This window comes from Magallana gigas, chromosome 7, assembly GCF_963853765.1.
Source record: "Magallana gigas chromosome 7, xbMagGiga1.1, whole genome shotgun sequence".
NCBI lineage: Eukaryota > Metazoa > Mollusca > Bivalvia > Ostreida > Ostreidae > Magallana > Magallana gigas.
The window spans coordinates 2,978,540-3,006,028 of NC_088859.1; the positions used below are offsets into that span (position 1 = coordinate 2,978,540).

At 37.7% G+C, this 27,489-nt stretch overlaps 1 protein-coding gene across 2 annotated transcripts; it reads right to left on the reverse strand.

The window, feature by feature from the left end:
• Positions 1-532: 532 nt before the first annotated feature.
• LOC105342062 (uncharacterized) lies at positions 533-26,290 on the reverse strand. Of its 2 annotated transcripts, none has more exons than XM_066065484.1 (19): positions 23,939-26,290; positions 23,667-23,790; positions 22,979-23,235; positions 21,243-21,380; positions 18,252-18,483; positions 11,656-11,939; positions 11,083-11,367; positions 6,910-10,227; positions 6,577-6,642; positions 6,348-6,440; positions 5,558-6,050; positions 5,027-5,275; positions 3,887-4,829; positions 3,504-3,669; positions 3,192-3,371; positions 2,639-2,707; positions 2,299-2,421; positions 2,036-2,059; positions 533-1,908 (listed from the first exon to the last, which is right to left on the reverse strand). In XM_066065484.1, exons 1-19 carry the CDS (start codon positions 26,109-26,111, stop codon positions 845-847), a joined length of 10,281 nt encoding a protein of 3,426 aa, XP_065921556.1. In that variant the 5' UTR covers positions 26,112-26,290; the 3' UTR covers positions 533-844. The 2 variants fall into 2 exon arrangements, with proteins under 2 accessions (XP_065921556.1, XP_065921555.1); XM_066065483.1 differs by having other exon boundaries at positions 22,979-23,238.
• Positions 26,291-27,489: the final 1,199 nt, after the last annotated feature.

Consider the following 27,489-nt stretch of genomic DNA (forward strand, 5'->3'; position numbering starts at 1 on the left):
GAAATTCATCGAATACTTTTTCAATGGCAGACAATCCCAAAACTAATTCAACATCTCTAACAGCAGATCTCGATTTAACAGACTACTAGTATAGGCCTATTCCGTCATTTTACCGTAAAGCTAATTTGCGGCTTCTCTCCAACCTAAAGACGTGCATAACAAAGGGTGAGGGAACTTTTAGTCATGTTTTGTGGCTGAATAATATGTATTCCAATACATGACTAGTAATTTTACAGGCACTTCACGAAAATCTCACGACCTCCATTCATTCTAGAAAATTTTAAAAAAAATTGTCACTACTAAGTTTCCCTTAATCAATATTGTACCGTTTACTTCATGTAAAATTTTTGGTTTATCAGAGATATCCCTTTGAACACACTTCGTCAGTATGTCAGCAATAAACCACACGTTGTTTGTCAAAGCATTTCTCCTCTTAATTATCTGTTCTAACACACCGATAACAAAGCTGAGGATGACATAAATCAGTTACTCAATAACTTATCACATCAAACGTTATCTTCAGACAAAGAACTGATCTTCAAATGTTTTTATTAAATAACAGTCACACATATTAGCATTTTCTAATTCTTCCTTGATCATGAAAAATAAAGTAATACAAACGACTACAAACTTGAGAAAATTATCAATTGCACCAAGATTTAACAGTAGACTGCAAAATAAAACCAACAGTCGAGAACTAAATAATATTGGTTGCTTACACAACTAAGTAAAATAATGCGTAAAGTATAATGCATGTTACATAATTATACAAAATCTATTTCCAATATTTTTAAGCAAATTCAGGTACATGTATTTGAAACAATCAGAATGTTCAAGAGATTTCTTAATCAGTTCCTTCTCCCGCCTTTGATGCCAGTAATTCACACGACTCCTCAGCTTTATCACCAAATTCCCGAACCACTTCCTTAACCCCTTCCTTCAGAGAATGTGAGTCCTTTGAGCCGTCTCCATCACTGTTGATTTTTGCACTGTCGGAAACACTTGAATCCTGATCTTCTTTCTCCTCCACCTCCTTGTCTCCATTAGTTTCCTTCTTGTCATCACAATCTGTATCTGCCGAGTCGTTCTGTCCACAATCTGTCCCGTTCTCCTTTGACTGGTCCCCTGTCTCTGAACCTTCCCCTTCATCCTGACAGTTCTCTTCACACCCCTCTTGATCATGACCGGATTCCTCCCCCTCACTAGATTCTTCCTCTACAACTTCTTTGCTGCCACTATCCTCTCTATCTTCAGTTACTTCCCCTTGATCTTTAGATGTGTCTCCATCACACTCCTCTTTTTCCTTTCCTTGATCTTCAGCTATGTCTTCTTTACATTCCACAGTTGTTTCCTTTTGTACTTCCTCCATTGTTTCTCCTTCACACACCTCAGCCATGTCCTTTTGATCTTCTTTCTCTTTGTCTTCTTGAAGTTCCTCAGTTACTTCCCTTTGATCACCTGCTGTATTTTCCTCAGTCATAGTTTCTTTGATTTCTTCAGGGACAGCATCATTTGGCTCATTTTCACTTGACAAATCATTAGTTGCATCGTCTTCCAGACCTTTGTTGTTGTTCAATCCATCTTCCTCCTCCTTCTCTTCCACATTCTCCTCTTCCAGATGTTTATCGTCAGGTTCTTCCTTATTCTGCTCTGCATTCTGGTAACTTTGATTTTGTTCTGCCTGAATATCATTGGGCTTTTGTGGACTTACTGGAGAGTCTGCCTTCTTGGTTGGAGTATCACTAGATGGACTATTCAAGGATTTATCCTTCTGTGGACTTGATGTAGGGTCTGCCTCCTTGGTTGGAGTGTCACTAGATGCATCATCCACTGATTTCTCCAGTGTAGGAGTGACTTTTCCTTCCTCATCGTACGCATCATAAAATTCATCCTCTTCTTTGATCTCTTCTGCAATTATTGAAGAAAATTATAACTTTTCAAGTACAGCTAAGAAAAAAAGCAACATAAAAGAAAGACAATAAATAATTTTGTCTTCATAATCTCTTGAGTACTACAATTCGTAAAGTAAACTCACCATCTTTCTTGTTTGTTTCTCTTTCTGTAAGAAAAAGATAAAATTTATAACATTACTATTTAACCAAATTTCAAAATAACAGTTTTGTTTAACAATGCAAATGCAAACTTTCTAATATATTCAAATATCAAGGTAATTTCATTTTAGGCAAATGACATTCAAAGAACAATACCAAATTTTTATTCAAAGAAATACTTGATTTGGTAGAGTTGCAACAGTAAAAAAAACCCTCGTAATGGTTTTCTTTAATTCCAGCTACTTGCCTTTCTTGACATTGATGAAATGGAAGCTGTCTGAGGCCCCAGTGGTCTCCAGAGTCGAGTCGTGACACATACAAATGGAGGCATCAGTGGTTTCTAGGGTCGAGTCCAAGTTCAACGATTGTACTACAATTCAAATATTCAAACAATTACAATAAATATATCAACCAAACCCATTGTTCCTTTCTAAACCTTAATAATATGAAGTCATTTTTAACTTTATTACCAATTACAATGCATCAATTTAAATTTTCTAACAAAAGTAATGTCAAGTGGAACTATCCCTACAAGACAGAAAATTACTTAAGATTTCTTAGTTTTGTCTGTTTGTTTCTCTACATACCTTTGTCACCATCTTCTTCACTGCCGAAGGAATTCTGTCTTTCCAGGGCAAGTTCATTGAATGATGTTTCTACAAGTATACAACAATAATCTTCCATACAACAATTATTTTCCATACAACAATAATCTTCCATATACTTGGTAGTCATCATTCATGCAAAAGGTAATGGAAAAGGTCATCTCAAAATTAAAATGTTTTCATTACTTTGGTACTGAAAAACATATTACATTGGGTTGCATATTCTAATAAGTGTTTTTGGCAGAAAGCAGCTTCTGCTAAATCAAGTGCATCACTAAATGTAGTGCAAATATGTGAAAGTATATGAACATTCAGGTATGCACTTATTCAAATCCATGCCAACTTGTTGAAAACCTTTTCTCCTGCCAAATATTGTTCTTGTCAAATATAATATGTTTACAGTATTTCAACCAACAGCCGGTAAGAACAACCCACTACACAAGAAGTCCTTTCTGCAGTTGCCACAAATATGTATTGCCTTATACATACAGGTAAGTATTTAGGCTGATCTTGTAAACGTATTTACGCCACTTACCAAGGTTACTGGAATCATCCAACATCTGCTCAAACAGTGTGGTGTCAGCTTCTGCTCTAGCATAGCCCAGGTCCACTAACAAACGGTTCAACTCCTGACCTTCAAAGTCCAGGGTCACCTTGTACAGCCCATAGTCTGTCTTGTGACGCACGTACATGATGGACACAAACTCTGCATGATCTGTACCAAATATCAGTCGCCGTGTAACAGCATATCATATATGATTACATCGTTCACAGTGTTCTAGCAATTTCAAACTAAAATCAAGCATACAAAATCATTGAACAACGAAGAACAGGATGGATATTGTACCTGAGAAAAATAGTTTGGCCTCCTTGCTCCAGTTTCCAGTGGGAGAAAATACGTCTGTAAGGGCACACACAGTAACCTGGGCGGGTATCTGGAGAAGACTGTCAGGGATGTTGAACAACTTGTCAATTTTTGTTGTCAATTTCTCACCAGAGTCTATTAAAAGCACCTGCAATAGAAAACAATACCAAATGTTTCAAATGTTATTACCAATGCTAATTTAGTTATTTAGTATGACAATCATCAACAAGTGTAAAGAATAGTTGTCCTTTAACATTTTTATGCATATGTAATGCTCCAAGTGTTAAAAAATGCAGTCCTTACATTTTTTTTTAGATGTGTGTAATGCTCCAGTATATTTTGTGTCTTAGCTGGTAAAAATTTACCTGAATTTGTTTTTCACTGAAAACTTTCAGACATTTAGCTCTCTGATACTCTTTTTGTTTGGGGTTGAGGACAAGGCAAGGGGTATGTTCTAAAATACTGGACATTTCTTGAGGGTTCCCTTCTACGTAATTGTTGATCTCCTCCTGGACTTTTGACATTTCATTGCAGTCACTTAGCATAACATAGAAATGAACAGGACTTTCTACAGCTGTTACTTTGATATCGTACTCCATGTCTAAAGACAACAGAGTCCATGTGTAGGGGGAGAACAAGGAGACCAGATCAATAGACTGGACCTTCAATGAGCGGTCCGACTGGGCGTAACCTCCTTCTATGAGGCAGCTGGTGATGGAAGTTTCCCCGTCCGACAGTTCCACAATATTAGGTCCATCTTCAATCTTCTCTATAACATACAACAATAGTTCTTTATCATCCGTTAACTCCTCGAATCGTCCACAGGAGCTTGTATCCCATGACTGACTGGCAATTCCTCCCAAGCGACAATGAACGGCCTGAGCTGGCATCTTGCAGTAATCGTTGGACAGCTCATAGATATGACACTGATTCACAACCTCCATGTTTCCAAAATCCACAAAGAACACCTTGATACTGTCGTCATTGAGAAGTTCTTGGATTACGGACCGATAGTATTGTCCATCGACTGGGAAATGGACACAGCAGGATGTTCCAGGTGTACAGTCATCCAATCGTCCAGGACCTTCCGACTCATCGGACACTGTCTTTGCTTCACTCTCTGATGTCTCTGTGGAGTCCTCCTTAGCTGGTGTCTGATTCTTTGAGTACTCTTTCAGCATCTCATCCATCAGGTCGCTCAAGGAAAGGACATTGTCGGTCAGATGACACCAGAAGCTCTCTGGGTGTTCACTGTGGCTGGTCGACACCACATACTCTGTATCTGCTTCAACAGCCAAAGGCTGAAACCTGAAAATTCATTACAGATTTAAGGGACTACATATATCAAGTAGACCAATGTATTTTACAAGTTAGATTACTGATCATTTTATTCAAATTGACTCTTTATTAAAGGTTATCATACAATGCGTTTGTAATGTGGATGCACTCTGATGGAGCAATAATTTATAAAAGTAGTGACAAGCACCTGCTGACAGTAGACTAACCTTCCATACAAGATAGTTTGTTCTTCTTTCACTGCAGGGCACTCCTCAGATAGCTTTAGTGAAGGGGTAGCTACATCACTGGAGTCGGAAAAAACACGCTTCACTTTCTTGCTGATGGTGACTGGTGTGGTGGCCTGTATTCCGTGGCCCTCCTCTAACAGTCGCTCACTGACGGACAGACCCATGTGTAACAGTTGTACAATACAGCTGCTGTCATCCCCGATGCTAACAATGTCAGCTAGTAAGGTCCTGTGGAAGAAAGCACAGATTAGAGGTAAATCTTTTACTGAGATTTTTAATATGGCTTCTAGAGTTCAGCAATACTGACAATGGAATTCATTTCACTAAAATATTTAGAAGAATTTGATAATTAAGCTCGATGTCATTTCTAAAGTTTGTAGTCAGCTTTGTTAATGTAGATAAACAGGTTCTACAGCATAAATAACAAAGCATTTCTATCAGGAATATCTAACAAAGTTGAAAACAATTGAACATTTTCTATGAATTTCTTTATAAGAAAGGAGTCCTTACTTGTCCTTGGTGAGGTTTGAGAACAGAGTGATGGCCTCTGAGCTCCAGGGTCCATCCTTGGCTCGAACCCCAGCAAGAGAACATTCCACGGCCTGTAGAGGGAGCTCACTGAACCGTGACAGTAGACGCCGGAGGTCAGCGATGGCACACACCTCCACGTTACCATGGTCTAGAAACATGACCTGTACTTTATCTACATCCACCTGTTTTTTGATGACAGCCCGATACCAGGTGGCATCGTCCGAGAACCTGGCAGCACAGGGCGCATTGATGTCCACTCTGTCCAGCTTGTAGGAGCCGGCCGGAGCGTTACTGTAGAATTCAAACATCTGGTCCAAGAGATTGTTGAGGGGCGTGGTATCCCCCTGCTGGATGTAGAAACAGCTGGGGGAGTAGACACAGCTAACCGACACCTCCACACGGCCCTCCTCCGACACGCCCACTAACTTCAGGTCACCAACACTGGACACAGTGGCTTCTTCCGGGGCATCATCTGTATATGTAACACATCACACATTACGTACATAATTTACTGCATGCAAGAAACTTATCATCCCAGCTTAATTTTGTATTATTTGCCTTTTATTGACAGTGGTTAATTTAGAACAGAGCTAATAGAAAACGTACTTCTGTAACCACAACTGTGTTGGTGCAAATCTTGTCTTGCATTTTTGTAGTTTATACTGTTATTAGATATTGAATTTATTTCTAAAGTGCTTAAACTGTGGAGTCTTCTTTCCCTTTTATATTTTTAAGTAGCAAGCCAGAGATGTCTACTTGTAATACATACTTGTATCATTAGAAGTAACATTGAGGTCTGCCTCAGAGAATCCAGTCTCATCCAAAGTCACATGGGACTCGTCCATTATAACAGACTGTGAAGCTGCAAAAAACAAATAAAAATTCATATCTCAAAATTACAAATATCCTGGACTGCATTTAAAAATCTAATATTTGGTTCTTAAAACAATTAACAAACATGAGCTAGCAAAATCTCTGCCATCTCCAATACTACTTACCAGCATCTTGTCTCTCCTCCATTTCGGACAGATCTGTAGAGTGGCTGGTTGATACTCCCTGTCCATCTGAGCAAAGAAGATAAGTGAAATTGATACCATTTCCACAACTTTGTTTCCATCGATACACAAGTTTTATTTTTAACTGTTTCTTGCAAATACTAATCAGTTGCGATTTTTTCAATTAAAACAAAGCCTTTCATAAAAAAAATTGAGGTTTACTTTAAACACATGCAGTGAAATTTTCTGAATTCTGAGACTGACTTTCGTATCAAATGAAATATCCCTGGTAATGGTTATAAATACATTTTGTTGCCTTGTAACTCCGAGACTAACCTGACTGAATGATCTCCTTGTTCACATTCATCCCATCAGCTAACAGCAGGGTCACTTCGTACTTGTCCCCCACATCTTGGTCAAATGTGGCCGTGACCTCAGCATCCAAGGTCAGCTTGGAGAAGAGCTCCTGCTGTTGTGTGGACATTGAGGTACATCCTGATAGGCAGCAGTGGTAGGCAAGAGCTGGACAGTCAAAGCCAAGGGACCGCAAATTGTCCTTGGACACAGAGTCTGAATTCCCAAAGTCTATAAATAGAACATCCACAGTGTCTCCTCGGATGTCCTTGACATGTGCCCGGTACCAGGAGTTATCTGTGGTAAACTTGGCACAGCAGTAATCACCCAGGGCCACTTCACTCAGAGGAGCACTCTTGTCACAATGGACCTGGATCTTCTCTATCATTTCTCCCAACTCCCCTTCCTGACTGGACAGTTGTAGGTAGAATTTTTCCTTGTCAGTGTGGCTTACATAGGCTGTTACAGGTTCTGTGGGAACTACTTGTTTTTCTAAACTATTGACCCCAACAGGTTGGACATCCTCTGAAGCAAAGGAACTCTCTTCATACTTCACCAGGCCTGCTTCCTGTAGAGATTTTCCTACATCTTTGTCTTCAACCTCAAGTTTAACTTCTGCCCCAGTTGCAAAAGTACAGGTCAATTCTTTATCCACAATGAGTGTCTCCAACTGTGAAGTGACCTCGGAACTCCATTCTCCTTCAAGGGGGGATACTCCATGCAGAGAACAAGGATATGCAAATGGTGGAAGCAAAGCTAACTCAGATGGTAAGACCTTCAGAGAACTAATTTCTGCCTCCTCACTATTGCCATAATCAATGAATCTGATCTTGGCCTTGCCAGCATTTACTTCTTCTATGACGCCTCGATACCAAGCCTTGTCCTCAGAGTACACGGTCCCACAGATCTGACCAGACCTTGGATTCACTAGACTGGAACAGTTACCCATGACCTCCTGCAGGTTTGCTGTCATGGACTCCAGTGACCCCTCACAACCATCTTTTTGGAGGTAGATCCTGGAAGGTGACTTTACGTAAGTAGCAAAACATTTGAATTGTGTCCCTGGAGGCTCGGCATAATCAACATGTTCGTATACTGGGGCCTCCACGGAACTTGATTCACGTGTTGAACTTGCTGATTCCGACAGTGGTTTACCATCCTCAAAGAATAAGTCTACAGTAAGACAAGAAGGTGACGGACTGACAACCTTAATAGTCATCTCTTTGTCGGCAACTTGATCTTCAAAACCATCTCCAACACCATCCAGATTGTTAAGTCTGCAGTGAATGGCTTGAGCTTCCAGTTTGAAGAGTCCTGGAGGAATGTTGCATATATCATCTTTGGAGGTGGATTCTGAGTTCCCATAATCAACAAACAGGACGTCTGCGGTGTTTCCCGACACTCTGGCGATGACCGACCGGTACCAGGCTTCATCAGCGCTGTACTTTGCCATACACACCATGCCTTCTGACAGAGAGTTCACAGGATCAAACATTTCTGCTTGTTCTTCTATCTCTCCCAATAGTGTGTCTAATTTTTCTGAGTTTTGCACAAGCTGACAGTAGAAGCTGGCTGGGGAATTGACATGGGATACAAACACTTGGTGGGTGCTACCCTCCTGGAGAGGAGTCTGTTGTGGGAATTGCGACGTGACTTCAGAAGCAGTTGAAGTGGAGGAAACTTCCCTTCTAGCCACTGCTGCTTGGATCAATTCTTCTGCCACATCCACATCACCAGCTGAAAGGGAGACCACCCAAGTGCCATCTGGATTTTTGGATTCAAACTTGACTTTGACAGCTTCAGGGACCAAGCTCTGCATGATATCCTTCGTGTCTGCAGACCAACCACTCTGTAGGGGCTTCACACCAGACAGGTTACACCTCAGGGCCTGGGCAGGGACTTGAAGGAAATTTTCTGCAACTTTGAACAGTTCACTCTTAGAAACTTTGTCTGTATTTCCATAGTCCACAAATCTGACTGTGGTGTTGGAGTCTTGGATATTCTCTACATAGGCCCTGTACCACGCCTCATCCTCCGAGAACTTGGCAACCACTGTGTCCCCTGACTTCACATTGTCCATTCTATTGCCACCTGCTGCATAATGCTCCTGAAGCTCTCCCACTAAATTCTCCAATGTCTCTGCTTTCTCCTCAGGTTGGATCCAGAAACTGTGAGGATTCTCTATCCATGAAACATATGCAGTGATGTCTTTTCCCACTTCTTGGGGCATCTGAGGATAGGGGTTTTCTGATGGCTTGGTAACAGTAGTGGAAGATAATTTACATAATCCAGAGCTGGACAATTGTTGAGCCACATCTTCACCATTCTCAGTGAGCTTGACTAGACACACACCACCCGAGAAGTAGACAACATCAGCTAGAAGTTCTTTATCCATGACCAGTTCTTCAAACTTCTCTATCGCCTCTGATGACCAGTCTTCACTGACCACTCCACTAAGGGAACATTTCACCCCCTGGACTTCCAAACTCATGTAATTTGCATTGGCTGCCTTCACAGCAGATTTATCAACTGTCTCTGTGTTTCCGTAGTCCACAAAATAGACAGACACCTTGTCATCTTCAACTTTTGAGATCTCCCCTCTGTACCATCGTTTATCATCAGAGAACTTAGCAACACAGGGTGTTCCTGTCTCATATTTATGCACACATCTTTCTTTGGGAAATAAACCATTATACTCTTCATTCATCTTCTCCATCATTTCTTCAAGTTCCTCCGATTTCTCAACTGTCTGACACCAAAATTCTGAAGGGGACTTTGCGTAGACTACATACACTTTAACAGACTTGTTTGATGGCAGCCTAGCATGTATGTAGGAGTTGCTCTGCTCATGGCCCCATTCACTGTTGTTGTTTGTATTTCTAGGTGTAGCACTCCACCCTGGGGTTGATACAGGAGCAGCTTGTGTGGCAGAGCCACCATCTCCCCAGTCATCTTCTGCACTTGCTGCACTAGCTCCTCCAAATCCTCCCCCTCCTCCTCCATCACCACCAAATCCTCCCCCACTCCTTCCTCCAAATCCACCACTTGGCTTTCCTCCTTGGAAGCCACCTCCACCACCACCGCTAGGCCTGGAACCAAATCCTGGACCTTTGGGTTTGGGATCCACAGAAAATCCACCCCAGTCATCATCAGCTGCATTGTTGGAAGAGTTCTTATTGAAACCACCTGAGAATCCTCCCGAGGGTCGCTCAGACCGGCCACCAAATCCACCACTAGACCCTCTGCTGCCAAATCCACTAGACGATCCACCACCTCCACCGAACCCTGAACTTCTATTACCTGTAAATTGAAAAGTAATCCCTATGATAGAAACCAGCCGAACATGTCATGCAGAAAAATACAACTAACTTGAGTTTCCTCTATGCATATAGAACTAGATATCATTGAGATGGTGGCAATATCAAAGGGCTCTGCTTAAATAATGAAAAACAGGATAAAAGCATTTTTGGGTTTAATCTGAGCATGATTAACCCAATGGACAATAATTTATGGTCAAAAACTTAATTTTAGGGTACCTCATTACACCTTGAAATACTTTCTCAAATCAGCAGAAAATTACCTGATTATGATAAATAACATGACGGATAAGACATATATTAGTCAAATATGCAAAATTATTTGCAATTTTTGATACAAAATTATATTTTCCTCAAAAAATTAATTCAGTTAATGTGAATAAAATTTAGAATGTTCACACTGAACTATGGTAATGTTAACAATACATTTAAATTGACATCTTGTGATGTAGTGTCTTAAAAAGGTACAAGTCTCGGTGTAGTGAAGTACATTAATGAGGTCTGCAATAACCTTCACATTTGACCTTGAAATTTAGTTCAAGGTCGCTACACACCCCTAACCAAAAAGCTCTGTTTACGTGAAGTATGAGCCAGATAGGGTTAAAGGGAGAGTATATATGCTTTAAAAAAAAATAATTTTTGGTTTGGTCTGATATGACCATGACAAGTCATTCAAGGTCACTGTACATCCTTTACCCAATCTGTAGGTGAAAAATGAGCCAGATTGGGCCAAGGGGAGAGAGGATATGCCCCGGACAGACAGACTGATCACTATAGGGGCACCCACAGAGCGGGGCCCCCTAATAAGATCTAAACACAGATTAATGCCGGTTATTACCACTGGATGTACAGTCCCTGGCAAAATGACCCTCTTCTCCACACTTATGACAGCCTCGCCCCCTGGAACCACCACCACTGGGACAATCTCTGGCAAAGTGGCCCTCTTCTCCACATTTATGACATGCCCTCCCTCCTCCGCCACCACCTGGACCTCCCTTGGGGCAATCTCTAGCAAAATGGCCCTCTTCTCCACACTTGTGACAGCCTCTACCACCTCCTGAAGAACCACCACTCTTTGGGCAATCTCTGGCAAAATGGCCCTCTTCTCCACATTTATGACAGCCTACAGGAGGTAAAATGGATGCTTGTTTTAAGGTTAACTTACACTGTTTTTCCACAATGTTAAATTGAAAAACTTTTTTATGTATTTATGACAGCCTACAGGAGTTAAAATGGATGCTTGTTTTAAGGTTAACTTACACTGTTTTTCCACAATGTTAAATTGAAAAACTTTTTTATGTATGAACATTTCCTTAATAAATAATAGAGCAATTTCATCTTTAAGTTGTTTCAAATATGTCAGGAGTCAAGACAAATAATTTATAAGTGACAAGACACAGATAACACTCACCTCTCCCACCGCCTTCTTTTCTAAATCCTCCTCCACCCCCACCAAAGGAGGAGCCACCTGATCCTCCAAAAGAGTCACCTGCTCCCCCAAATCCCCCTCTATTTCCCCCACCAAAGCTTGGTGTAGAGGAACTGGCTGAAGGGGATTCATTCCAGTCCCCACTCCCTGCGTTTCCAAACCCACTGGACGGTTTGCTGAACCTTGAACCCCCACCAGATCCACCACCGAATTCTGATCTTGAATTGTTGAATCTTCCCCCAGAAGGTTTGTCACCAAATCTGTTCCTAAATATAGAAACAAAGATACACCATAAGGCTATTGTGGTTTTATCAACTTTTATACACTATATTCCAATTTTTTTATGAGGTACATGCATAATCCTGATTTTTCTTGAAATAGATATAGCTGTTTACTGTTACCTTTCAAAGCTACAATGTGCGAGAACTTTCCCCCTTACCAACTTAACTAAGGGGGAGATTTTGTGTAAATGACATTTTCTCGTACAAAAGTTATTAAATGAATGCAAATACATGTGTATATTTAAAACAGTAAAATACCTGATTTTGCATTTTAATGCATTTGCAATCATATTTAATTTAATTATTTCTATGACTATCAGTTTGCAACTGCAACTTGTGTTGCTGTGTTCAGAAAACCATTGTTTTGTACAAATGGTGTCATTTCTTATATTAAGTCTTATTGTTCAATTTTGCAAAAAGAATTATCTTTGAACCATCAGTGATGATACCTAGGAAAATCGCAGAAAATTTATTTTGCCTATTATGAATTTGCAGTAAGACTCATTTAAGGTGGAATGCTACACCAAAATTTTATTTTATGGATCGTTAGAGTATCATTTCTGTAGCAAGATTGAGTTGTTCAAAGAAGGATATGCCCTTTATTTTTTATATGAATTTTTTTGTAATTTTTTGAAAAAGTAGAAAATCTATTGGTTGCAAGTAAAGCACTGTAGAGTTTAAAATTTGATGTGAATAAATGCGTAATATAAATATCTTATAAATTATGTCCAGAAATGTCAACAAGACATTATATTTTTTTTAATAAAAAAAATATGAATGATTATAAAAAACTTATTTTGATAATATTGTTCAAACCTATGTCTGTTTTGCATAAAAACTTAGTATATCGAGCCATTTTCAAGGAACATTCTGCATAAAATAGTATAGTCTGTCTCACTATTGATGCTATTACTAGGTCAGGCGCGGATAGAAAATTAATCCTCAGGGGGGGATTTCTACAAGCCTGTTAATTGTTGCAACAGCAGACAAAAACTAATTTTTGTATTGTCACATTTATTTCTAGAACACATTTTATCCACCAATTAATGAAGATAAAAGTTTAAAATCAATAAACCTCTAGAATTTATATTTGACTACAAGTTCCTAGATTCTATGAAATAGACTATAAGCACGAGGCATGATTTTTACTGTGAAACTGAAAGGGTCAAATAAAACCACATGGTCTAAAATTTAAATGACAATAATATTCGCAGAGGTGACTCTAATGATACATAAAAATAAAATTTTGGTGTAACATTCCATTAATATAATACCAGTTTAATAATATTCATTATGGTTATTATTTCCCTTGGTCATATCTATGATATCTATCTAGATTTTTTAATACACAAAACTTTCTCAATATTTATTTGGAATGGTTTTTGTTTTAATGTCTGTTGTATCCCCATAATTCATGATATTGGTTTAAAAAAATTCTGTCAAATGCTTTTGCACTTTTAACACCTGCTACATTCTTATAGGTAACTTTTTAAAGCAATATGAGCTGCAATTTTCATGCTGAATTTTGCAATTTTCATGCTGAATTTTTTTTTTATGAAAATATTATTTTCTACTAAAATGACCAAAAATATCATGTTCTTTTTAATTTCTGTTAGCCATATTTTTGTGAAAAAGGCCAGTTAGAAGCCTTAATTGATGCAAAATTGAATTTTTATCATCCCGTACAAAAATTGATGGTATATATTCCTTAGAGGAGAAATCTTTCCTCTGACAAAAATTAATGATTTTTTTCAAATATCTATCATAAAAGTTGAAGTTACACATAGACTCATCATACTAGAAGATTTTTACAGCAAAATAAAATTCTAAAAAATACAGCTCATATTGCTTTAAGTGTTTAAAGCTTTCACTTATCAGTATCTTTATATTAGGCCTATGCATTACAAAATACGCAACTGATTTTAGTCAAAAGCAGAAGAAATCGTAACAAGTAAAATAGACTAAAACAAGTAATACATTGATCACAGTATATAGGTCTTGGATGGATTTTGATTCATTTAAAAAATGAAGATAATAATTTTTCTGTTGATCGACGTATCAAAGAAAAAATTGACCGGAAAACTTCATCAATGCGCGTAGCGCATTGATGAAAAAGTTTTCCGGTCAATTTTTTCTTTGATACGTCGATCAATAGAAAAATTATTATCTTCATTTCTTATCATTTAATAAAACATTTTCAAATCAAAAAATTTGAAGTGTCATTGATCAAAAATGTAAATAATGTAAATGAAGCGGCGCGTATGAATACAAAATAACAACAGCAACAATATTCAAAATGGATGCGCCTTCAGTTGATGCAGAGCTATTGAACTGAATTTAATGCATTAAACACAAATAGTGAGTTAAAATCTGAACCGGCTGAATTGAAAACGAAAGGAAAATACATGCGATAGCTTGTGATATTATTCACTGTGCAGAAAAATTCGTAATAACACTAGTTTTCATGTGAGATCGATGGAAAATGCAACTGGACGTAACCATCCAAGGAGAGGCGATCGTGGACGAAAATAGATCATATGTCGACAAAGAATAGTATGTATAAGCGACTTTTGTAAACATTGTGGTAACTATATAGCCAGTGATGTACTTATATGGTATACTAAAGTATCTGCCGCTTGGAATGCGCCGAAGGAGTTGATGCATTGTACTCAAAACGATGCTTATTCTGAATTTCTGATGACCGATCATGTAGGGTACTGTGTAAGTTTAAAAATCATCGTTACCAAGTTTGAACAGCAGTGTTACCGTGAAAGTGTATGGGCCTATATGTTCGTTATGATTATTCTGGAAAAGGAACAGCCAGCCTCGCAGTAATGTTGATTGATCTGAAGCAGACGAAATCGTGAGAAGACGCTTAATTTTCTATTTCGTGAATAAGATATTGTGTTTTGTTTATTTTTGAAGGTTAGACTTTCAAGTTTTTATGTTTATAAAGTTGTATTTTGTTTGCTGACAATAAAACAGACACAACTTTACACTTTGTTGACGGTGTTTATTTTGGAAATTCCCGTTCTATAAATAGTGTTAGATCAGAACAGTTGAGAAAAGTAGATCCGGCGAAAATTTTATTGATGCAGGTATCAAAGAAATTTTTCGACCAATCAGAAGCGCCGATATCCCATCAAACGAATAAATATTAAATGATTCAAGCTACACAGCAGATTTTGAGGCCAAAATCACAGAAAAACTCTCAGTGGTTGTTGAAATAGCATGTCAAGATTCACAAGTTTTGGCGGAAAGGGGGTTTATGAAGGAGAACAATATGTTTGTAGGATAATTTAGTCTCCTGCGTGAGAGATTGGCTGGTTGTGGGAGAATTTGATTTTTAGACCATTTTGCGAGAGTTTCCTCGCGATATGCGGGAGTGTTAACAGGTAGGTAAATATGACTAAAATCTAAATTTATTCTCACATCCCAATACACATTCCCTGTTGCAATAAAAGTCCATATACTCCATATCAAGAAGTGAATTTCCGTTTAATACATCGTATGATCATACTTGCCAACTGACCCGATTTCGTCGGGTCACACCCGATTATTTTTTATGACCCGGCGGGTCATGCTTTTCACCCGATTTTTGTCAAACAACCCGAAAATCTCCAGATTTCTGGATTTGGTTCGTAAATTAAGTTGCGCGTTTGACTTCCAGTTATGAACCCAAGCTGAGCTTGGATTTACGTAACGTGTAAACAAAGCCGATGGCTATAACAGACACATTAAGTGTAATTATTATCGTGAGTTGTTTTGACTAAGCGAATGTTTAAATCATTAGGTGTTATGGCTTCCAATAAGAAAAGGTCTTCATCGGGGCCAGCGGAATCAAAACCAACAAAAAAAAACGATATTTTTGTACCTATCATTATCAACATATCTGGGAAAATGAATTCCCATAGATAAAACAAAGTAATCAAGTACAAAACGAGGCTTTTGCGTTCTATTTAGAATATTGGATTTTGTGCCCAAAATGATCTGACTAAACATTCAAAAACGCTAAGTCGTCACTCGCGTATAGAATGCTTTTTAATACACAAAAGTCTTCCAAGTCACTTACAACTTTCATGCCATCATTTACAGAGTTCAAAAGCAAGGTTAATGTAGCAGAAACTCTTTTTGCATTTTTTTTTAGCTGAACACAACCTACCATTTTCTGTGTCAGATCACTTTACAAAATTCAAAATCAGCAACTGTTAGTTTAAATGCTTCTTTGCAATAAAGTATTACACATAAGTTTTAACACATATTTCTATTGTATATACCTATGAAATGCATGATGAATATGTCGTGAATGTCGTTATGCGCTATGACCAGATTTTTTACTTTCCAAATCTGGTCATGACCAGATTTTCACATCTTGGAGGTTGGCAAGTATGCGTATGATGATCATTAGCTGTGTACTAAGATATTTTATTCATGTGTTCTTTGTTTACAATTACCAATCAATGTCAAAATTATCGGCGAGAAATTATCCCGAATTTCCTCGACGGCATGGACAGTCAGTTGTTTCATCCTAAGTATATCGTAATGCATTGTTGATTTTATGTTTTCCAGTCACAAATTCCAATGGTTGATTTGTTATACAAATGATACATGTAATTTCCTTGTTACAGCGCTTTTATTCGCGTGATTTAATTCTCTGCTGTAAACTGCTTTGCTCGAAGTATGGCGGGTATTCGTATGTTGACATCATGACTTCACAAATACCGATCCCGATGCCTTAAATAACAAGCTCAGCTGTTTGCACGGCAGTTGGTGTGATCTGCCATAGCAGATCAGACGGTCAAGTCCACTTCTGGACAACAGCCATACATTGGAAATGACCGAGGAAATATCCCGTTGGGTAAATGCTTAATAATTTAGCAGTGGGAGCTGATGAAATAATCTTATTTGATCAATCAATTTATTATACTTAAGTATATAGGCTATTATAGGAACGGGACTCCCGCACGCTTAAGTGGGATTTAGAGCTATATTTATTAAGGGTTTTGGCTATTATAATATTTGTATTTTAATCCCATCAAGTTGGGAATTCATTTATGTTATATTTACACTCCCAGAGTCTTGGGACTATCGTCATTTCATAAACTGAAATATCTATATTTTATTTGAATCCTGACTTTGAGTTTTCTTTGGTACCAATATACAGATTTGGGTGACCCACAAGTTGCGTTTCACAACATCCCGGGTTATATATAAAACCCAAGTTCAGTAAAATATAATTTATATAAGCAGGAAAGTTTTATAAAACGCAACATTGTAACAATAAAAGCAGTAGTTAATTATGAACATTCTGTTCAGTTACATTTTTTTTTATCAGAAAAACACAGACATGTACCAGGTATTTACTACTATTCAGTTTTCAACTTTTCACCAGTACAAATCCTAATCATTTTCAAAAACACTATTGTGTCCACCTGAGACGATCTCATTCTAGATCTTAGATTTTAAATCATCGTAAACGCTGATCATAAAAAAATTTAATTTATAAAATAGAACTGGCAAACTTCACTGATCGCGCAAAAACAACAAAACATGTCTAACATGTGACGTGCGAGTCGTGGTGCGAAGCTGTCATTTTTTTTTTCTGTTTACCTTTATTGGCATACGATTTTCTACAGAGTTTGCAGAATAATTGACTAACACCACATATAAGTTCTGTTTACTTATTCTTTTTTCGTAGTGAAGCAAAAATATTTCCATACAAACGACCGGGTAGTCCGAAATATCTGACATTTACCTGGCTTTTAAACAATTTTGATATTTTACTTGCCTGGCATGTAAAATATCAAAATCATTTAAAAAGTCAGGAAAACGTCAGATATTTCGGACTACCGACCGGGTTGTCCCTGAATAAGAATATATCTGCGACCCTGTCGTCGCGTCCTGCCCACCGTGTTCAGCCATTTTTACTTTGAACCTTATTTAGAGTTTTCGTTCTTTTCGGAAATTAAAAAGTGCTTAGAACCGGAATAAAACGGATTTGTTTACCCCAAGTTCAAATTTTAGTCAAATATTCACCGACTATCGTTGTCAGCTTTCAGCTATCGATTGTCGGCATCAGTAGCAGTCTAACGACAATTTTTCGATCGTCGGCGACTATCGCTGAATCACTAGTTGCAGCATGCAATTTATGCAAAATTTTTTTTAAAAATTGGTACTGGTATTTCCCATCTTAGATATAGAGAATTTCAAGCTGCTGAAACCTTCCTTCCTAAGCACAAACCGAGTAACTAGTATTGGTGTATAGATTATGTCACACAGCAGTGACTGCACACTGACCTCTGCTGAAAGTTGTTGGGACTGGAGTCGTGGGTTGTAGATAAAAGTGAGTTGGTGCTTGTTCCATACTTCTGATTAATGTTGGTGCCATCAGCCAATTCCAGGACACACAACAAAGTTTCCTCTCCTGGCTTCTGGGATTTGAAGGTCGCTTTAAATGTCTGATCAAGAACCAAGTCCTCGAACTGGGCCACCTTCTCTGGCTGCCAGAATCCTGACGAGGAGGCCACACCTGTAGGGACATCAAACATTTACATCCACTGTTTAAAATTTCTACAATTTTCACTACATGTACCTCCATACCAACATGAAGCCCTGAAGATAGCATTTAATTGTTTAAATAACCATGCACATGTGGACAGACTTTCCTGATGTCTTTTTTGTATTATAAATTAACAACCCCAAATAACACACCCTCCATATTGAAAATTGTTTCAATCTTAGTGAGATGTTCACTCCAGGGGCTGACAAATACATTTTTTAAGCACTTGTCCTCGGGCAAGTGGCTAGGCAAAATTTACTTGCCCTACCTTAATATCTACTAGCCCGACCAAATTCTTTATTGTGATTAAAAATCAATACACATTCCGTACGATGTTTTTACTTTAATTTTTTCCACTTTTAATACTCTCCATAATATATAGTTTTGATTCAACATCTCTTCCTCTTGGTTTTCTCAAGAATGTGTTAAAAAATCAACACATTACGTATTGATATTTAGTTGGATTTGTTGTAAAGGTAAAAAAAAAAAAATTATTAACAGTTTTGGGTGTCTTTATAATTTCTTTTACCTTAGGTGAATGTCCGAGATAATAGGTGACAAGCGCGAACACGTGTTCACGGCTGAAGAGGTGTTAAAAATTAAAGATGAAATAAATCTTCAGTGAGTTGTTTAATTCAAATTAATTATAATTAAAAATTTAGGTCTTATATTTCAATTTTAAAAAGTTCTAGGCTATGATTATGATTATTACGATTACAAAGGCACACATCTATTTTTAACATCAGTTATGGCGGCGTACACATCTATTTTTATCATCAGTTATGGCGGCGTACATGGAAACAGTAAACACAGCTCAAAGAAGTTGATCAAAGTATAAACAGCTCAGATTGATACAGGGTTCGACACTAAGGCACGTCCGACCGACATTGTCTAGTAAATGATAGGTCCGGTCGGGTTAAATGTCTGTGTACTAGCCCGACTGGTCGTGTGAAAAAAATAGTGTGCACATACTTTTTATGTAATATTAATATCAATAGAAGTAAAAGCACCTTTTCCTAACAGGCTTAAATTCTATAAACCGGGACTAACCTAGAGGATGAAATGGTGGAAATACTTTTTGATCGGTAACTTCGCCGGAATTTCCTCCGAACGAAAAGTCCAAGTCGCCCTGTACACGGAGTTCATATAATTGTGTAAATTAACCCCAAGGGCAATAAAATGATAACTATTTCATTCTAAAGACGTCTTCAAAACTCAGTTTATGCCTCTTGTGATTAATTTAGTCTGTCTTATCTTTAGGGGTTATAAATACGGGTGATGCAACCACATGCTGTACAAAACGATGTTTATTACTTTAAAGGCTAGTGTTGATATAACAGTGAATTTGTTGGTAACTTGTAATTAGCTAATAACACTGCCAAATGTATGCTAAAATAATAAAAAAAAACCTTTGTTTACAGTTATAATATCTTTTTAAAAAAATCTAAATCCTCAACATATTGATAATGGTTATTGGGTTGGACTAATGCCACCAAAATACACTAAAAAACAGAGACTGATTTTATTTGTCATTTTAGTTAACACAATTACAAAACATTTGATCTATAGAATGTATGAATACATCAAATTATTTAAATTAAATAAACTTGATAATTTTTTTTTTCAATTTTTAGAATTTGTTTTATTTTTTAATCATAATGACTTGTTTCTAATCTAATTTAAATTATTAAAGTTTAAATCTGTGTATATCTTCATTATTGTTATGCCATTGTTAAGTAATAAAAGTCTCCCAGATTTCTTAAACTTCTCCATGTTTCTCTGTTAAGGAGAATATAAAGTCGATCTCCCTAAAGTTTTGTTGGTCCCTTGTCAACCATTGAATACTTGTATCATTATTAGTACAGTTTGAATAAAATTAAACCTTAAATAGTGTTTGAATGATTCATTATTGGTAAAGATAAATCAATACAATTAAACAGAAACAGGTATTTAATATTTTATGTTTGTCATAACTTTTAGTTTATTTTTTTCAAAATTGGTCAGGGCTAGTAGTAAAAGAGTCAGGGCTAGTGAAAAATTGCTGAGGTAGCCCGACTGGTCTAGTAATTCAAAAACTTAATGTCAAACCCTGTGATATCAAATTGCCATTTTATAAGTATTTATCTATTAACAGATTATAATCAATAAAATTCTATTCTGATGTATAATTTAAGCACCCTTAGATCGTAAAGAGTTTTCTAGGAAAAAAGTGTGTATTACATTCGGCGAAATACGGTATTTTTATTTCCAGTACATATGCGAAAGTTTAAAAAGTCACTTGCCCATGGGCAAGTCCCTACCGATTTTTTACTTGCCCGATCGGAAAAATCACCTGCCCCAGGCGTCGGGCAATCGGATTTGTCAGCCCCTGCACTCATTAAAGGATGTGCATTAAACAGATGCATCAATACCATAATTTAACATTGATGGGGGTGGGGGTGCTCCTCTAAATGGGGTAACATTTGAATGGGACAGGGTCTATAAAGATTATTAATCAAATTTCCACAAAAACTAAAAATATTGTTTACTTCGTTTCTCGATTTAATAAATATTGAATTGAATTAGACATTTGATGAACAAGAAACTGCAACAACTATGAAATGTTCCAACAACAGAAAACATGATCTATTGGACATATTTATAGTACACAAAAACTACTCAGACTTGTTGTGTAAGGCTGGTACATATCTGTGGGGAGACTGGTCACCTTTCTACAGGGGGATACAAACCTTCGAGTCCACAGAGGACGGCCTGCGGAGGGAGGGTCATCAGCTCGTCACTGATCTGCTTCAGCGTGTCTTTGGAGGAACACTCCGTGTTTCCATAGTCAATGTATCTCACCTCCACCATCCCATTGTTCAACATGCCTGGAAAACAAATTATTGCTCAACATGCCTGGTAAACAAACTAGAGGAACTGTGAGCAAGCTCACAATTGATACCCCCTGCAAAGGAAAAATCATAACCCATGTATTTTTTCTATTATTATAGAAAATATTGGATGAATCTATTTCACAGTCCATTTTCTATAAATAACAACTGCTCTATTTTTTAAAACTGTTAATGCTAATATGAGTACACAAACCAATTTCTATTCTTTAAATTCCATTGTATTTCAAGTTAATGCATGAGGACTTTTGCATCCTTATGTTCACAAACATGGCTCAAATCAAACTAAAATCCACATGTCAAGCAGCCATTTAATATAAACATTTTGAATTATAAGCAATCTTTATGTGAATTAAGAACTTCCAATATTTGTCCATAAGAAAGATATGGACCGGACATGAATTTTGCACTTTTTCTGCCAGTGACCTTGACCTTGACTAAGTGACCTTTGATCAAAGTCATGACACACCCTTAGGTCATAAGCAATCCTTGTGTGAAGTAAGACCTTCAAGTGTTTCTCCATAAGAAAGATATGGACTGGACATGAATTTTGCAGACAGACGGACGGACAACTCCGACAAGGTGATTCCTATATACATATATAGGGTATAATTACTGTAAACGTATTACATTTGGCTGTGTATTCTATTTAGCATTTTTGGCAGAAAACGGCGTCTGCTAAATCAAGTATATTGCCAAATGTAAAATATGTAAGTAGATAACTACATTTAGAAATGTGTTAAATCAAATCTATGCTAACTTGTTCAAAAATCATATTCCGCCAAATATCGTACACGCTAAATATAATACGTTAACAGTGTTGTTCAACATGCCTGGTAAAAAAATTATTGTTCAACATGCCTGGTAAACAAATCAGGCTATACAGGTCAATCAAAAAACCCTATCCCTGCTGGAATACTGATTTATTTTCAGTGTTGAAGTATGTCTTATGGTATTTTGAAATGCTATCTCTCTCTACTTAATGATATCATGTCCCAAAGCTTATTTCTAAAATGTCCTGCATAAGTTATTTTTCCCTTTAAAAAATGTAAATCGATCACAAAGGTGAGTTTTGGGTGTTGTGCTTGCCCCCTGGTACATGCAATCAATTTGAAGTGAAATCCAGCTAAAGTTACTGATAATATTAAATTTTGTCCTCCAAATTAATTAACATCTAGTTCAATATCATTTGAGGGATATATATCATCAAATATTGCATGATAAAAAATTTGAAACTTTGAAACTGCAAGTGACACCTTTCTGCCATGTAGGTCAGATCTTTTAAGATATGTATGAAAACGGGTATCTAGTTTCCTCCAAAAGTTATCAAACACCTAAAATCAATATTCTGATGGTCCACTCTGAATGTAATGAAAACTTATTTTTGGTTATGAAATAATCTACATGAACTTTACCAACTATTCAGAATTTTTCTTTGCTGTACAAAATCTGTAAGTATGCCTTTCAAGATTGCAGACAGGCCACTTCAACTGCAAATAGTTGATGCTGACAAGTACTGTAAACATTAATGTAAACTTATCATAGCGTGCCAGACACCTGTTTAATAAATACAATACCTGTAATCTGGGCCCTGTACCAGTCCTGGTCCGCGCTGTACTTGGCCACACAGTGCTTCCCTAGTGAAAAGGTCGTGAGTAGTTCTTCGTCCTCTCCCAGGGCGGAGTAATGCTTGTCGAGACTCTCCATCAGGGCATCCAGCTGGGGGGCGGTCTTGCTCAGCTGGCAGTGGAAGTGTTCGGGGTCCACCACATGAGTGACCATCACTTCCTCGACATCGCCGATACTGACCATTCCACGCTTCTCTCCTCCAGTTCTACTACCAGAAAGAAGTCAATTGAAATACAATGTGCTTTAAGTTTACGTATAAATATGTATTATAAATATGGTATTATTCAGATTTCTTGAAAAAGAGTCCAGGCTCATACACAACTTATTGTTTTCACTTTAAAATATTACACATTTACTTACAAGTACACTGGTCAAATCTCCAAATTGTACAATAGACTGATTATGGGGATACAAGTTTTCAGAAAATGAATTTGGTATTGCTCTTCAGGTTAAGTGTTACAAAAAATGCCATAAAACTTGGGACATATTCCCTTTTGATCTTATGCTCACTTTACCACTATAAATACATTTAGGGCCCAAATGTATAGGTGAGACTTCGATTGAAGGTTTCTCATTGCCCACTAGACAAGTCGTCTCATTCTACATAAAAAAAATTTTGCACAGTCATTTACATACCCACTCTGCAGAGCAGCCTGTGGGAGTCTGGGGATTTTGTGCTGGTTTCCATACAGCCTGGATGTGATGTTTCTATTGTTGGACTGGTTAGTGAACTCAATCTGGAAAGTGGGAAATACCCCATCTGGAACAAAAGTTAAAAAATTCAAGAAACTTAACATTGACAACCATTTTGCAACATTAGTATGTCAGAACAAACCAAATCAACCACAATACACAAGCACAGTTTTTAAAAAAAATTATCTAATGAGATAGATCTAAGGAAAACCTGCCTGTCTTTGAGAGTAGTCTGATCTCCACTACTTTGTCCACCATCAGACTCTGTAGATCACCAAGACTCAGGTTTACTGGTTGTTTCTGGAACTGGCACAAAATACAGAGTTGTGGAGTATCAGCAATGCTGGGATGAATCTGATACAGTGAGGACAGAGGGACCGTGCAGGAGTCACCGAAGTCTATAAACATGATCTCCGCTGAGCTTCCTGTCACCGCGGTGATGAGAGCTCGGTACCAGGAACCATCCGTGTACTTAGCACAACAGAAGGTTCCCACCTCCCCGTCTACAATAGCATCTTGTCCCATCTCGTAAACCTTGGTCAGAGTATCCTGTAGGGAGGCAAATTTGTCGACAGGGACTTTAGTCAGCTGGCCAAAGAACTGCTTAGTGGAGTGGACAGCAGTGACGCACACAATCTCTGTGTTCCCGACAACCACATCAGGCTTGGGGATCTGAATTCTGCGAATAATCAGGGGACGTCGAGCCGATTCCTTGTATGAGGAGGCCGTCTTCCCCTGCTTTTTAACCCCTAGTAACTCCTCATTTAAGTAACGGTCGATGTCTTTGTCTCTTGTGTCATATAAATCCAACTGGTACACATTTCCTCTGCTTGAGGTGACCATTGAAACCAAAGGTACAGAGTTTTCAAACCCCTTAAGGATGTTGATTTCCTCGTCAGACCAGTGTTCGAACGACATCTTTGTCAGGTCAACGGTACACTGTACACACTGTGATGGGATGGACTGCAACTTGGTGGAAATTTCACGAAGATTTTGCACATCTACTGTTTCAGTAAATCCAAAATCCACAGAAGTGACAGAAATGGAAGATCCAGTTGACTCTATGAAACCTCTATAAATACCTGCATCACTCATTTTGGCTAAACAAGACTGTCCAGGTGATACTCTAGACAGAGACCTACTCGTTACAAATTCCTCCTCTGCTAAATCCATCAAATCATTTACTGTGTCAGAACTGCTTAGTAACTGTACATAGAAACAACCAGGGTGCTCAACGTAACACACGCACACATCGCAGGTCTGATTCAGGGGGAGGGAGGACACTGGGTAATCATGTTGCACCTCGGACTGGGAATTACTCATGCTGGAATTTCCCTCCAGTTGTTCCACTTCATTGATCTCTACAGTATACTCATCATTACTTCTCCTCAGAAATTTGACCTTAACTCCTCCTTCAGAAGCCATGAGTTCTTGCAGTTTGTCCTCTAGTTTGTTTGGATTGATCTTTGTGGCTTTATAACAACAGCGTATACCTTGAACTGGGAATGGCATGAATTTAGGAGGTAATTTCATCAAGTCGCCTGGTGATTTAGACTCTGAATTCCCATAATCAATGAACTGGACCAGACATTTGTCTGAAGTGCTGGTTAGAATCTGAGATCTGTATGGGGCCATATCATCACTGTAGTATGCAATACAGTACCCACCCACGCGAGGACTGCCCAGGGGCTCAGCACTACGTAAACAATGATCTGTCATCTGACTCATCAACTCAATCAGATCATTTTCTGTCTCTTGCAACTGCACCCAAAATTTATTTGCACTCTCTGTGTAAGAAATATAGCACTGATGACAAGAATTTAAAGCAACAGTTTGCATTGTTAGGGTGTCGAGGGATGTTGCACTGGATGAGGGACTATGCATTCGAACAGAAAAGCCCTGAGGCGATCTCTTTATAATTTCAAACATAAATTCCTGGTTCAAGAGTTTGTCCTTTACTTCCATCTCTTGTTCTGCAGTCCATTGTCCATTGGGTGGAGTTTCATCCACCAAGACACACTTTGTTGCTAGTGGTTCTATGTGCTTTAACAAACTGGGGAGTTTTCTGATGCTGCCACTGTTCACAGTCTCTGTATTCCCGTAGTCGACAAAAAAAACCAACAGACCGTTGGCGCCATTTTCGACAATCTTGCCTCTGTACCAATTATCATCTTCAGGAAACAAAGCCAAAACAATGTCATCACTCGACCAGTTATCATATGACGAAGCACTTTTTTGTACATTGTTTTCAATAGCTTCTGCGAGCTCGTCAACAACGTTTTCCTCGCATAACTGACAATATCCAATACACAAACCTGCATCGAACTCCACGTGGGTGACAGTTCCCAATATTTTTGAACCAGGCACTAACGCCGACATTTTTTCCATGGGTTGAACAATCTGAACAATTTATATCCACAAATATAAGATGATCAAATTCAAACTCTGTCACTTAATTTGAAGCATTCGCACTGCTATTCTAATAAAATGCCATAAACCTCGGTAGAAGTTCAGCAGTTCCATCTGCCATATTGCCTGTGTGTATCACGTGACAAATATCCCGCGAAATAACGAATTTGGCATTGTAGGTGTACCTCGTACACAAATTAAATTGTATATAATAATCATTAATATGCAGTTTTCACACAATTTAAATTGTGTCCAAATGTTTCTAATGACATTACCACATCGATTACACTATGCACGGGGGGGGGGGGGGGGGGGGGGCTCCCGAAACATAGACCCATTTCAAAGGGAGCACCTTAATTAGTTTTTTTCTTCAGGTTGTTAAGTTTTTACTAAGAGATATCTGTTAATCTAAAGTTAAACGGTTTCAGTGAAAAACATTGAAATTTATATACATGTATTTAATATATACAATGTCGAAACCTTAAAGTGTTTTATATGCAACCCAAAACAGTTTTCTTTTTTCTTTTAAAAATATCACCGCGTGACATTCATTATAATGTTCAAAAATGGGCTGAAATAACTTTATTGATTTAAGACCTAAATACCCACGGAGACTTACAGTATATTAGCACACAGACTGTATATTTTCCTAGAGAGCCATAAAGAGAATATAGTTTTCCCTCGACCCCCTCCCCCTTATTAAATTTTATTTTATGATCAAAAATTTTATTTTGTGGAAACAAAAAATGCGTGGTCATAAATTTTTATTTTTCCGGCCGTTTTTTTCATTCGTGCTCACAAATTGGTAAAAAAAAAAAAATACCCGGCTCTCCAGCATTTAAAAAAGTATGTCATGTCCTATAACTATTGACTGTATGCTAACATGGTGATCTCAATAAACCATTGACATTGAATTGAATATTAAGCCTATATGCAGCCACCATGATAAATGTAAGAGGAAGAACCGATTTTCAAATTTAAAAAGAACAGATAATATCGGAACAATTCTTTTATTAAATATCTAATTTGCATTATAAATGATCATAGAAGTTCAATGTGCCGCGGCGAGCTGCATGATTAACATGCGCTTAAAAACATAGACATATCGGATATGTCTATGTTAAAAAATTTATTTTATATAGGCTTTGAACAGGGGTTGAATATATTTAAAATTAACACATCTGATAGATGTGATTTAGAAAGGTATGGGGATTGTTTTTAAAAAATAGTTAAAAGTATTATTATTCATATTTCACTCGTTTTGTTTGACAGTAAAACGATAAAAGGAAGCGATCAGCTGATTTATCGTTTATCATAACAATAACAGATTTGGCGCCTTTTCGCGTCGACGAAAAAT